The 12,277-nt window shown below is 42.7% G+C and overlaps 2 protein-coding genes across 7 annotated transcripts in view; one reads left to right on the top strand and one right to left on the bottom strand.

Annotated features, from left to right (window-relative positions):
• Positions 1–13: 13 nt before the first annotated feature.
• On the bottom strand, positions 14–4,987 carry ints12 (integrator complex subunit 12). Of its 3 annotated transcripts, none has more exons than XM_056409940.1 (7): positions 4,884–4,987; positions 3,457–3,621; positions 3,166–3,339; positions 2,583–2,764; positions 2,257–2,416; positions 1,968–2,111; positions 14–799 (listed from the first exon to the last, which is right to left on the bottom strand). In XM_056409940.1, the coding sequence occupies exons 2-7, from the start codon at positions 3,610–3,612 to the stop codon at positions 266–268; spliced, it is 1,350 nt and encodes a 449-aa protein (XP_056265915.1). In that variant the 5' UTR covers positions 3,613–3,621; positions 4,884–4,987; the 3' UTR covers positions 14–265. The 3 variants fall into 3 exon arrangements, with proteins under 3 accessions (XP_056265915.1, XP_056265914.1, XP_056265916.1); XM_056409939.1 differs by having other exon boundaries at positions 4,817–4,937; XM_056409941.1 differs by lacking the exon at positions 4,884–4,987 and having other exon boundaries at positions 3,486–3,595.
• Positions 4,796–12,277, top strand: part of gstcd (glutathione S-transferase, C-terminal domain containing) — a 71,239-nt gene continuing 63,757 nt past the window's right edge. For 3 of the 4 annotated variants that reach the window (XM_056409936.1, XM_056409934.1, XM_056409937.1), the window contains exons 1-2: positions 5,206–5,291; positions 5,451–5,881. In XM_056409936.1, the coding sequence (XP_056265911.1) occupies positions 5,462–5,881 (420 nt within the window). In that variant the 5' untranslated portion in view covers positions 5,206–5,291; positions 5,451–5,461. Of the gene's footprint in view, positions 4,871–5,205; positions 5,292–5,450; positions 5,882–12,277 lie in introns of those variants that run through there. The other variant, XM_056409935.1, reaches the window with a different exon arrangement.

Genomic DNA, 12,277 nt, shown 5'->3' with positions numbered 1-12,277 from the left:
ACATGCTACAAAGTCATTGCTAATGCCAGTTTATAAGAAGACATTTATTGTTTATTGATGAAAAGTTACACATTTTCAACGGTCAGACTTGTTTGGACAGAACGAGTTCCATAGTCCAGCAGCATTTACACAAAGCAAGATTCAAGTATTTGACTGGATGGTGTTACTCATGTACAGTTGCTCTTTTCATCCAAACACAATACTCTATACTTCCACATGTATTTTCTACTCTCTCACACCTCCTCCCCTCTTGGTTTCTCTCTCCTCATTTCTTCAGTTTCTTCTGCGCTGCTTTCTTCTTCACCTGTTGCAATCGTTTCATGGCGTTGAGCTGGGACTCCTGGGACGTTGGTGCTTTGTCCCCCGGTGCAGCCTTTGATCCATTCCCATTATTCCCGTTGCCTCCTCCACTTGAGCCGCTCGGGGAGCCGCCTCCTGAGGAAGCGCTCCCTTTGCCTTGGCCTTCACTGCTCGATGAACGGTTCAGAGGCTGCTTACCCAGAGTCAGCGGTGGAGGAGGTTTTAGAGGCGCCTGGCTCGAGCCGTTTCCGTTTCCACTCCCGGTAATCTTTGCACTCCCAAGTCCTGACTTGGCTCCTGCTAACCCAGACAGCCCGGGGGGTTTCTGGCCAGAGGGAGCCGTCAAGGTCTTGTGGCTCCCACTTGGGCCGGAGGAACCCAGTTTGGAGCTGGCAGTGAGAGAAGTGCTCGTCTTCGCACCAAATGCAGCCCAGCCTGTGAGGCCGCTGCCGGAGGAGCTGGAGTTGCTGTTGGTGGGATTGACTGATGTTGCAGACGCCTGAAATTATAAATAGCTAACACAATTATAACTGTGCATCACAAATTCAACAGAGTCTAAAATGTCACTGTCATTTTGCAATCATAACTTTCAAAGTTTGGAGATTGAGATCCTAAGAAGTTGCCTTCATTTCAAATGCCAACCAAATTAATTCAGTGTTCATGAAAGGAGTTTACTTTATAAAATGCCATAGTTTAAGTTTGCAGATATATTTTTTAGACTTAAAAAATAGCTTATTTACCAATTCATGGCAAGAGATAGTTTAACTTAAGATGCATATCATATCTGTGCAGCCTCCAGTGCATTACTGAATTTAATTCATGTCATCATTTAGTGTTGCTCTGTACCCATCTCTTCTCCAGCTTCATGTTATACTTTACCAAGAAATATGTTCTGGTGGAAAGGATTTTTATGACAGACTTTTTTTTGGAGAACACAAAGTGAAAATGCAGCAAAGTCTGAACCATTACCAGGAAGAAGAACGTATTGAGGCAGAATGTGTTGGCCTTGATCTTTCCACAAGATTTATTAAAGTAACCCCAAAACTAAATTGAATAAGACCAGCCTTATGCTTTAACATATCTTCAGATCATTGCATAGTAGAGCAAATACATAGTCATCAAGATATGCCAGCAGATACCTGCAAGCTAGACAATGCCTCACCTTGCTCGAGCCAAACTCCCACACTGACTTGAATTAACATATTCAAATAACTCGCTAAAATAAAATAAACCCATCGTAAGTAAAAGTAATCTAAACAGTTTTAAAAACCTACTCCCTCTGGAGAAATTGTACTATACAGGAATCCTGCCGAGTCAGATGTCGGTGGTCTCAAGTCTACTTTGTGCTCATTTTACTTAGCAGGGATTTATGTAAGCTGCCTTTTAGAGCCGTTTGCACAAATGTCAAAGTTTCTTTGGTAAGCTACTGAAGCCTACATTGCTCCCGAAGGCTTAGCGTTAGGGGTTAGACCATTAGTTTACATCCTGATGAGTAGTTTAGCACCTTGTATGGCTTTCTTTGCCACCTGTGTGAATATGTGTGTGAGCGTTTTGAGTGGTCGGAAGACTTTAAAAAGTAAATTTTCTTGCAACCAGTAATAACAGCACATATTATTGGCGATAAACAAAAGATGGCATACCACAATAATTAGTTAACAGACACATACCTTTAATTCTGTTCTTTTGAAGGCTTGGAAGGTGCTGGCTGTGTCAGGCTTGGCTTTAAGCTCTGTCTTTTTCACCACTGTGTCTTTGACAACAGGCGCTGATGACGCAGATGCAGGAGATGGCTTCTGTGGAGGTTTCTGGGCCTAGTGGACAAACACATTGTTAGTTTAAGACAGAAACTATACCAATACTGAAACTACCAACATGACTAAACACTGATTAGCCACATCATCAATGATGATGCACTAAAAGACACATACAGACTGGGTTAGAATTTATTTTCCTCACCATACGTTTCATTTGCCTGGTGCAGCGGGCACAATACCACACAAGCCGTGGATCATTCACTTCTTTGTCTGTCACTTGGGGCCTGTGACAGTCCTGGTGGTACAGATTATGGCACTCCTGGCACTCAACCAACTGGTTTCCCATGCTCACCGTCATTTGTCTTCGGCAATAGAAAAGAATGTTGCAGGCTAGTGAGTTTACCGTTCCATCTCATAGATTAAGTAGAACTAATATAAATTATAAGATTGGAATGCATATTAACATCTGCAAACTCACGTACTAGATAACAACTACATGGAATGTATTTGCTAATAATTTGAATGTACCTGCAAACCACACAAGCCAGGCCCATTTCCATTGCAAAGTCATCAGCGTTGGTCTCATCGTAGTCGTTTATATTTGGCAGAAGGTCTTTGCTCGTCTGAACAGTAATCGGAGAAGAGCGATTCTCTGGTTTCTCCAAACGAGGCTTTTTGGGAGGGTCCACCTCACTCAATTCAACTCTGACCTGTTTTTCAGTAAGACAGAAATAATGATGTTAGGTTCAATGCATGTTGCCATCAATGTCATGAGTAAACTAAATACATTGTTAATTCTAAGAATGCAGCTCTGCAATAAAGTGCTGTAAGTCTCAAAGAAACCTGAAAGCCAAAATATGAAGAAGAAAAAAAGTCCTCCGTCTTTGGACATAATTCTAAAATGACAGATGTATACATGTCGTTGATCTCCACTTGACAGTCACAATTCATGCTGTAATACTCCACAATTGAACACATATTCAAAGGCAGTAAAACAGGACTGGAACCTAGTTGTAAAAATAAATTCATAACAATGGTCAACGTAGCATCAAAGACAAACACATATTATGACGTGGTTTTAAATCTATTGGAGAGTCTATTTAATCCGTACCTTCTCGATAGGTCTCTTCTCTGACTCTTTCTTGCTTTTTTCCGAGCTGGATTTGCTACTGCTGCTGCTGCTGCTGCTGCTGCTGCTGCTGGAGGAAGAGGAACTTGACGAGGACTTTGAGTCCTGTTTACTTAAGCTCAGTTTTGACACAGGCGCCTTGGACACCTCTATATCCTGAGGATACACAATGATAACATATACTATTTGACATTCAGTTGTATAAATTACATTACAATTACATTTATAGATGCATTAACAATAATGAATACAAAAACGTAATGAACTCTTTACTTTTAGTAATGAACGGTAAGACGAGTCACCTCCTCTTGAAAGTGATTCATCTAGTAAAGCTTTGAGTTTCTCAGCCGAATCTTTACTCTTGGAGTGCAGGTAACTCAGTCCCTTTAGGAAGATTGGATCCAGATCCAGACTGACAGGACAAGCCATGGCCAAACACTGGGAATCATAAAATAATGTCAGCTTTTTATTTTGCTTCATTACAATAGTATTAAATACCACTCCTTATGATAAACAAATTACATATTTTAAAAACATAAATAGACAAAACAAGATCATTAGTTTTGGCTAAAAGCTTCAGGATTAATTACAGACACGAATGAATACAGTACAATACTAAATGGATTCCAAGAACAAAGTATCAATTCAATCATTTCAAGGGCTTACATCTCTCCACATCAATGAGACCATAAATAAAATGTGTTTTGCATTTCCAGCATCTTAACTGGAATTACTCAGCTTCTTTAGGTTCATTCTCACATTCAGCTCTATTAGATTTAGTTAAAATTAACATTAATTAGCATCAACTATGCCATGGCCCTGTTGATACTCTGCCCACTCCTACTCTCTGCCTCTATCTGCCTGATGGATCATGGAGGTCTGGATCATGGTCCATGCTTACTACCAACTATTCATACACTCTGTCATATTCACTGAATGTGTTGTTACTCTGTAATGTGTCCTTCTGTACACATGACATATATTGCTTCTGTCCATCTGGGGAGAGGGATCCTCCTCTGTTGCTCTCCTGAAGATTTCTTCCCTTTTTTCCCTGTGAAACGGTTGTTTGGGAGTTTTTCCCGATCCGATGTGAGGTCCTGGGACAGGGATGTCTTTGTGTACATATTGTAAAACCCTCTTGAGGAAAATTTGTAATGTGTGAGAATGGGCTGTACAAAATAAACTGAATTGAATTAAAAGAAAAAACAAACATCTTCAATCCACATTCACTATCATAAAGGATTTAAATAATTATCTGTAAATGCCTGTTTTTCCTTAAGTGCAGCCCAGTCCCTCCCTGTTCGTGTCTCTCATTCAATCATTGTTTTTATACTTTTGCATTCATCATAAAATAACAGAAGATGCGATTATGCAAACTGAAGTCAAAGAAGAGGCAGAAATGAGAACTGTAGAGGGAAATACAATACAGGTCGGTGCTGAATAGAGTGGTCGGAACTAAACTTCGCCTCTATGTTGGGTCTAAAATATCCCGCACGAAAGACATTGAGACCAGAACAACGACTTCCTTTGGTCGCTCAGTGAAGCGCCACAGCAGCTCAAGTCACCTTTCCTGTGAACTGTCAGCTAAGTTACTAAATTACCAGGTCATACTTGTTCAGTTGGAGTACGTTACCTCACAGTCTTCTTCATCTAGAAACCTGCCCCTGAACCCGGTAGTTTCGTTTTGGTGAGCAACTAACCTCAACGGGTGAATACTTCCTAGATGAGACGCCGGGAGCAACCCTCCGGATTTGTTAGCGGTATAAAGCCGTCGTCGTATATCTGTGCAACCGTGAAATATGTCCGGAATCTTGTCGCTCGGAACCTTTGAATGGACATAGGCCTCATTAAAAAAAAGTACATACCTTTACACTATATATGTTATATTCAATGTAATATTCGGCCTCTTTTTTTGTTTACGTTTTTATATTTTGCCATGATTTTTTGTTGTTGATTCGTACGTGTCGCTATCAGACAGCAGGCGGGGCTGGTGAGCTAACCTAACTTTAACACGAGGTAAGAAGAAGAAGCCTAACAGGAAGCGTATGCCATAACAACGTGCTTTCATCGAAGTTGCCTGTTTGTATATCCACATTGCTCAAGCTGTTGTAAGTATCTATTAATATAATTTTACTGGCCGGATCTTACGTTGTATTTCAGCTAACACGTTCTTGCTGCCATACGTGAAATGTCACCGAAACACATTTCTAAAAGCAAGTTTGTGAATTAACGTTACCTGTTAATCTCTGTTTTTCTCTCACTCACAGCACTATTAACGATGAAGGACACCGAGGAAAAGCAGCAACAGCCTCCCTCCCTCTTTCTGAAAGTCTGCTGTCAAAATGAAGAGCCGCGTTTTTCACTGCACACCTCCATCGCCTTGTTTCTCCTTTCCTACTGCGAGTGCAAGTCTTTCAAAGTGTTCCTCGTTTTCACCAAACCTGCCATCTCCCAGTCACTGAGGAGCCAGCTGCCAGAAGGGTTGGAAGTGTCTGACATTCAGCTGGAGGATCTGCCCAAGTTGGTGGAGAGCTGTCGTCTCCCTGCCGTTTTGGATGAGACTGGGATGCTCTGCAGAGCAGGGCTGGCGGTGGTCCTGAGACATATCATCAACAAAGCCCTGGAGGCTGAGCCTTCTCGAAAGGATGTGTTGGCTCTGCTGGGATTTAAGAAGACCTGTCTGAAGGCTTGTGCTGAGGTTGGTGGCAAACAAGGACACGCTTAAGTGTACAAGTAAACAAATTCCTGACTCCCAACTCTATTGATTTACAATATACTTTAAATGTGTCCCTTAAAAAAAAGAAAAGGAGAAATCATTGAAAGCAGTGCCTGAGATGTGACATTATACTATCCATATTTAGGGTACATATTGATGTCATAATGTCAAAATACCATGGGTTGAATAATTTCCTCGAACTGTAAATCTATCAGTATGTTCCTGAGAAAGAACATCATTTGGTTCTATTCATACGGAAAATCGACTGTTCAATTTACTTCTAAATAATTAATTCTGATTAATTGCTTGTACAACCACAGTCTTTTAGTCGGTGCACTGCAGGTCGGCATACAGTAAATAAAAACTGAAAACGCATTTAATTTGGTTTCAATGAAGTAGGTCATTCAAGGAAATTCCTCTCAGGCATGAGAATCCCTCACCTTTCGGCGAAATTCGCCGTTTTGAAACCAAAATAGGTGACTTACGTGAATCGTGTAGATCCGAAGAGTTTTTGTTTTGGGGTAGGGGGGGGGGGTCAATTGGCCGGCCGGCGTTTGTGAGATTGGAGTGGGACACGGAGAAAGTGTGAAGTGTTGCTCTTCGCGATAAAACATCTTTGATGGGACGTGTCGCGTCTCGGCCAATCAGCGTCAAGATGTCTTCAGCGTTTGGTGGTTTAGGTTAGCTTGAATGTTAGACGCTACTTCTGCTGCTGTCGCGCTGCACGGTGGAGCGATGCTAACAAAGTCCCCGTACGTTCAGAGCGATGTGATTTAGCATATTTTTAGTCTCAATACTTCATTAAAAGAGCGATCAGAGCGCACGCGCTGCGCAGCGCTCACAGCGAGGGGCCTTAAGTGGCGGAATTTTCAGCTTTAAAAATAAAAATAAAAAAAGATGCCAGAAGTGAAATGTTTAAGTTCAGTCTGTAAAGTTCTGTAACTCTACAGCTGCTCTTCCTGATGAACTCTGTATCCTCTGGTCAGAGACTAACGGCCTCATAGTGTATAATCAATGCTATGATGGCTCCATGTAGTTTCATTAATATCTTGCTGTATTAATACTAATATTACTGCTATTTGTTAAGTGTTGAAAAAGTTGGTAAAAAGTGAACCATACAGATATTTTATTTATTACTATTATAGATAAATATACCAGTATCGTATTTATGGTATACTGTTTTTATGGTATTGTATCATGATATTTATGGCAGGTATGGTATAGAAGATCGTGACAACCAGGTAGAGGCAGAACAGACTCGAGGAACAGACTCGAGGCTCAGCAGAGCACAAGACTTGAAGACTTGTTCACGCCAACAACAACAAAAGGAAGTTGGTTCATGAATGACAATATTATACACAATATTACTATTATTATAGTATTATAGGGCCCGATCACTGACTTGGTGTCAGAATGGAGGACCTATAGATTATCATACGACGTCCAACATCGATGTTCGTGGAAGTCACCACCAGCACACCCCACCCCCCCCCCCCGCGCCTATCCTCCTCACCTTTTTCACCCCTGACCCGTTTTCATGCCTGCTCTAGAATTATACAATGCATACCTGCAAACTTGTCACCTTTCTGTGAAATTCACCGTTTTGAAATCAAAATAGGTCATCCACGTGAATCGTGGAGATCCGAAGAGCTTTTGTTTTGGGGTAGGGGGGTCAACTGGCCGGCCTGCGTTTATGAGATTGAAGTGAGACACGGAGAAAATGTGATGTGGTGCTCTTCACAATAAAACATCTTTGATGGGACGTGTCGAGTCTTGGCCAATCAGCGTTAAGATGTCCACAGCGTTTAGGGGGTTTAGGTTAGCTTGAATGTCACCCCGCTACATCTACTGCTGTCACGCTGCACGGTGTATCGATACTAACAAAGTACCCGTACGTTAAACACAATATGATTTAGCATATTTTTTCAATACTTCATTCAAAGAGCGAGCGATCTCTGTGTCAAGCTGTCTGACTCTGTACGCAATGCGCTGCGCAGCGCTCACAGCGAGTGGCGTCAAGTGGCGGAGCTTTTGAGACTTAAAGTCTTCACTCTTCAGCTTTAAAAAAAGAAGAAAAATATGATTCCAGAAGTGAAATGTTTCAGTTCTTTGTCTCCAAGGCAGACAGTCTGTAAAGTTATGCAACTCTACAGCTTTCAAATTTGAAGATGTGCTACTTTTCCATTTTTCCTAATTTGAATGATTTTTAAATATTGTTATACTTGTGCTCGCCAGTAGGGGCAGTAGCGGGTTTTGCCATGACTGGTGCCGTAATTCTTGTCTTAAACAAACAAGTTAGACCAGCGTAACACAGACAGTGACGCAGCTGTTGATGAGAAACGTACATAAGCACCATATATTTAGCTCGCGGATATTAATCGCGCGCTAGCGTTTTAGCACCATTGTACAATGTTCTGCTGGCCTGATAATTACATTGTTCCATGAAAGATTAGAGAGTTACATGTTGTGTCCCGTGACAGATATAAACAGTAGTATGCACACACAATTACATATATACATTCACAACATGTCAGAGCTGCCAACTTTTCAAAAAACCTTTGAGTGAGATTTTGTCGGGGGTGACCACAATGTTGCCGCGCAAGCAGCCACACACGTTGGTGGCTCAAATATCAGGACATTTGAATTAATGTGGCGTTGTACCCATGTTGTACCCTGCATTCTGGCCTGGCAAAGGTCTTTTACGAGGCATCTTTGCTACCTTAAATAATTAAAATGTTTCTTAATAACTCTACTCTCATTTACAAAAACATGCCTAATTCTATTGCACAAATGTCCTGTCTTTATGTTAAATTCTTTATAATACATCTTACTTGTTCAAAGAGCTGTTTGGAAATTTTTTGAGAGGGTCCTTTTCCTAGGCCTGCAAATAAAGTGATACATGATATGTGGGCAGCCTTAACAAACAATGCTCTGATGTTTTGAGCATGCAGTATACCAAGAGGTTAACAAGGTGCTCTCCTGCTGCTCCTTATGACAGCTGAGTTTACATCACCACACAAAATCACACGCACAAACACAACACATTATTTCAAGATTTAAAGTTTAAGAGTGAGAACTTAATTGAACCACATGTCATTAACAGGGCTCTTAAGTTTTGAAGACAGGTAAGAGTGACATATCTATCCAGGATGCTTTATTTTCATTGGTTGCTGGATTAAATCTTACCCAGATACAACAGATACGTTTTTTTCTGATTGGCTATTCAGGGTTTTTCCTGGGTCAAAATGGGTCTTGGGTGCTCCCAATTTTTTTTTTGCCGCGCTACGCGCGCACCGTTCATGCAGGTCGGGCTGTTGAGTTATCAGCAGCTGGCCACTCGGTCAGACAAGAAGACACGCTTATCAACTCCAGTGTTTCCCCTACTATTATAACAGGGTTAAATCTCCACCCGCCACTCTGTAATTTTCGTCTACCCCCCCCCCCCCCCCGTCAACAATTCTCGGCTCGCGCGACAGAGCGATGCGCGCGCCGGCATCGAAGCTCTGCCGTGATGCGCGTACACGGGTGAGCACACTCTCACCCCCCCGTCTCCGTCCCGTCAACAACTCATCTCTGCTCGTGCGCGCCAGAGCTCCGGCACGCGCCTCGCTCAGCGGTGATGCGCGCACACAGGTGAGCACACCTCAGTGTTAAATTAAGCTTAGGGCACCAACATGGCTAGCGGCACTAGTCCCGCCCCCCTGAAGCTGTACACTTAGGGAAAACACTGAACTCGATTACTATTGATCAAAACAGAACGAGGGTTCGGCTGTAGACGACTTGAAACATGCTATTGAGAACATATTCGCTGACATGCACGTGATGAACACCGTTTTTATTTTTTCCATCGCAGACTTTTTTTTGCCTTAGGCGCTCGGGATTTGTCATAGGCGCTCGGGGAAACGGCTTAGGCGCGCGCCCAAATGTTGTCTATGCAGGAAAAACCCTGCTATTGTGTAGCCGCCCCAAACTTTTTCCTAAGAGGGCCACGTAACGTTTGCCTTGTCTGCTGGAGGGCCAGCCGGGGGGGGGGGGGGGGTGCTAGTGAGAATGTGCTCACCTGTGTGCGCGCATCGCTCAGGTGTGATGCGCGCACAGACAGCATTTAACGGAGCGAAGCAGCGCGTGCGCTCTGATCGCTCTTTTAATTAAGTATCGATACTAAAAATATGCTAAATCACATCGTTTTTAACGTACGGGTACTTTGTTAGCATCGCTACACCGTGCAGCGTGACAGCAGCAGATGTAGCGGACTAACATTCAAGCAGGGTTGCCAGGTCTGTGTGACAAAACCAGCCCAATGGCCAATCAAAACCAGCCCAAAAACCAGTCCAATATCAGAACTCAAAATATGCCCATGCCAAACCATTTACACTGCTTTTAAAGTCCATGTCCATGTGTGTACGTGCTGATCTGGAGTCAGTTTGGTAGGATTTGGGTATAAATAAATTATTTCATTTAAAATATGGATTTTTATTTAAAGATATTCATGTAATTTGCATGCAAAATAGGTCTACCCGAACCAGCGGACACAAAATTCAACCCGCGGCAACACTTCAAAAGTAGCCCAATTCCGCGGGATAACCGCGGACCTGGCAACACTGCATTCAAGCTAACCTAACTTCCCAAACGCTGTGGACATCTGAACGCTGATTGGCCGAGACGCGACACGTCCCATCAAAGATGTTCTATTGCGAAGAGCACCACTCCACACTTTCTCCGCGTCTCACTGCAATCTCAACGGCAGCGGGCCAGGTGAAAAAATAATAAATCGGAACGCGTCTCTGGTATTGTTCAGGGGGCCGGTCCAAATGGGGAGGCGGGCCGGATTCGGCCCGCGGGCCGTAGTTTGGGGACCACTGATGTAGCCCATTTCTTTTTTTTGATTGGCTGATAAGTGGGACCTCACAGCAGAACTCCAGGGGAGCGCTTGATTCCTCCATGGTGAGGGCAGCGCGGCCAGCTCATGTTTGCGCGCTGCGGCACATTAAAACATTAAATAGCCGAGAGTTTTTTCAGCGTGAGAAATACGATGTGTGGCGGGAGTGCGTGACATAAGACCGAAATGCGTGACTATCACGCTCAATGCGTGATACTTGAGAGCCCTGCATTAACACACCGTAGTCTCTGCTCGTTGTGTCTGTTTGAAAATCTTCTTCTGTTGCTAACTTCGGGACTCTTTGGGGTAAATAGGATGTCTATGCAGCGAATAGGTTTATAGATGCGCTCCTTAGCGCCATCTATCGTCGCGGAGTTTGAAAAGAAACCAACACGCCTCGGCCCAAAATCAGAATTTCTTTTGCCGTGAGATATTGGTTGTGTGGCGTGAGACCGTGTGAAAACATGCAAAAGCGTGTGTCACGGCGAAACCGTGAGAGTTGGTAGCTCTGACATGTACATGCATATAAAGTTTAAACAGGTTTCCTGGTGGAAGTCACTTCTTGTCAGTGCCTTCGATCTCCGTCACCATGGAAACATTGTCACATGACATGTATGTACTCTGGTTCTGTGCTGTGACGTCGCTAGTGACGTCACGGAGCACCGAACCAGAGTCTATATATAGAGTGTTTTCCAGCAGGAATTCAGTGTGTGAATCTCACAGAAACCCCCCCACCCCTTCTCCATTCAGCCACTTCCCCGGGGTGGGGGCCTCTGATGGGATATCACAGACAGGGTGGGTGGGAAGGTTTATTATATATTATTGGTTATTGGATAAAAGAGGAACAAAAGGAATTAATTTCTAAAATAATTTAGAAATTAAAGATTTTTTTTTCTTTTTTCAAGTGCACACAATTCAGGAAGTTACTTGATTTGTAAAATAGTGTAACGTGGGACTTGTTAACCTGTGTGATTGTCGCTCAAGTGGGCCGTAGAGATTTCTCTGAATGGGCCTCGCTCCTATTCACACCTGGGCCCATGCAAAATAAATATTACTGAATATTTCAAGGTGTGGCGGCCATATATATATATATATTATATATATACATCTATTATATTCTTATTAGAAGGGTTTGTGGGCACTGACTTAGTCAGAGCAGAGGACCCCCACCCCCCAGCCCGTTGTCACCTTTTTCACCCCTCATGAGTTTGCAGGTGTGGACAATGGCACTAATGCATCAAACAAAACAAAAAAAATGTCCCCAAAACTTGTGGTACAGTTGAGTTCAAAGTAGTTGTTCAGTTAGTTGTGGATTAAAGTCTTTATTGGTTCCCAATTCTGAACGAATTCCTCACCTGACAAAAAGTTCAAGCCCTCATTTGATAAACTGTTCCTATTTTACATGGTCTAGTTACATTTTTGATTCCAAATTAACTTTAATTTTAGTATGTCAAAAAAGTTCAATGGATCAATGTACTTTTACAGCATGTAGATTACAG

Source organism: Pseudoliparis swirei, chromosome 24 (genome assembly GCF_029220125.1).
Source record: "Pseudoliparis swirei isolate HS2019 ecotype Mariana Trench chromosome 24, NWPU_hadal_v1, whole genome shotgun sequence".
Classification (NCBI taxonomy): Eukaryota; Metazoa; Chordata; class Actinopteri; order Perciformes; family Liparidae; genus Pseudoliparis; species Pseudoliparis swirei.
This window is presented reverse-complemented; position numbering and strand designations above follow the sequence as displayed.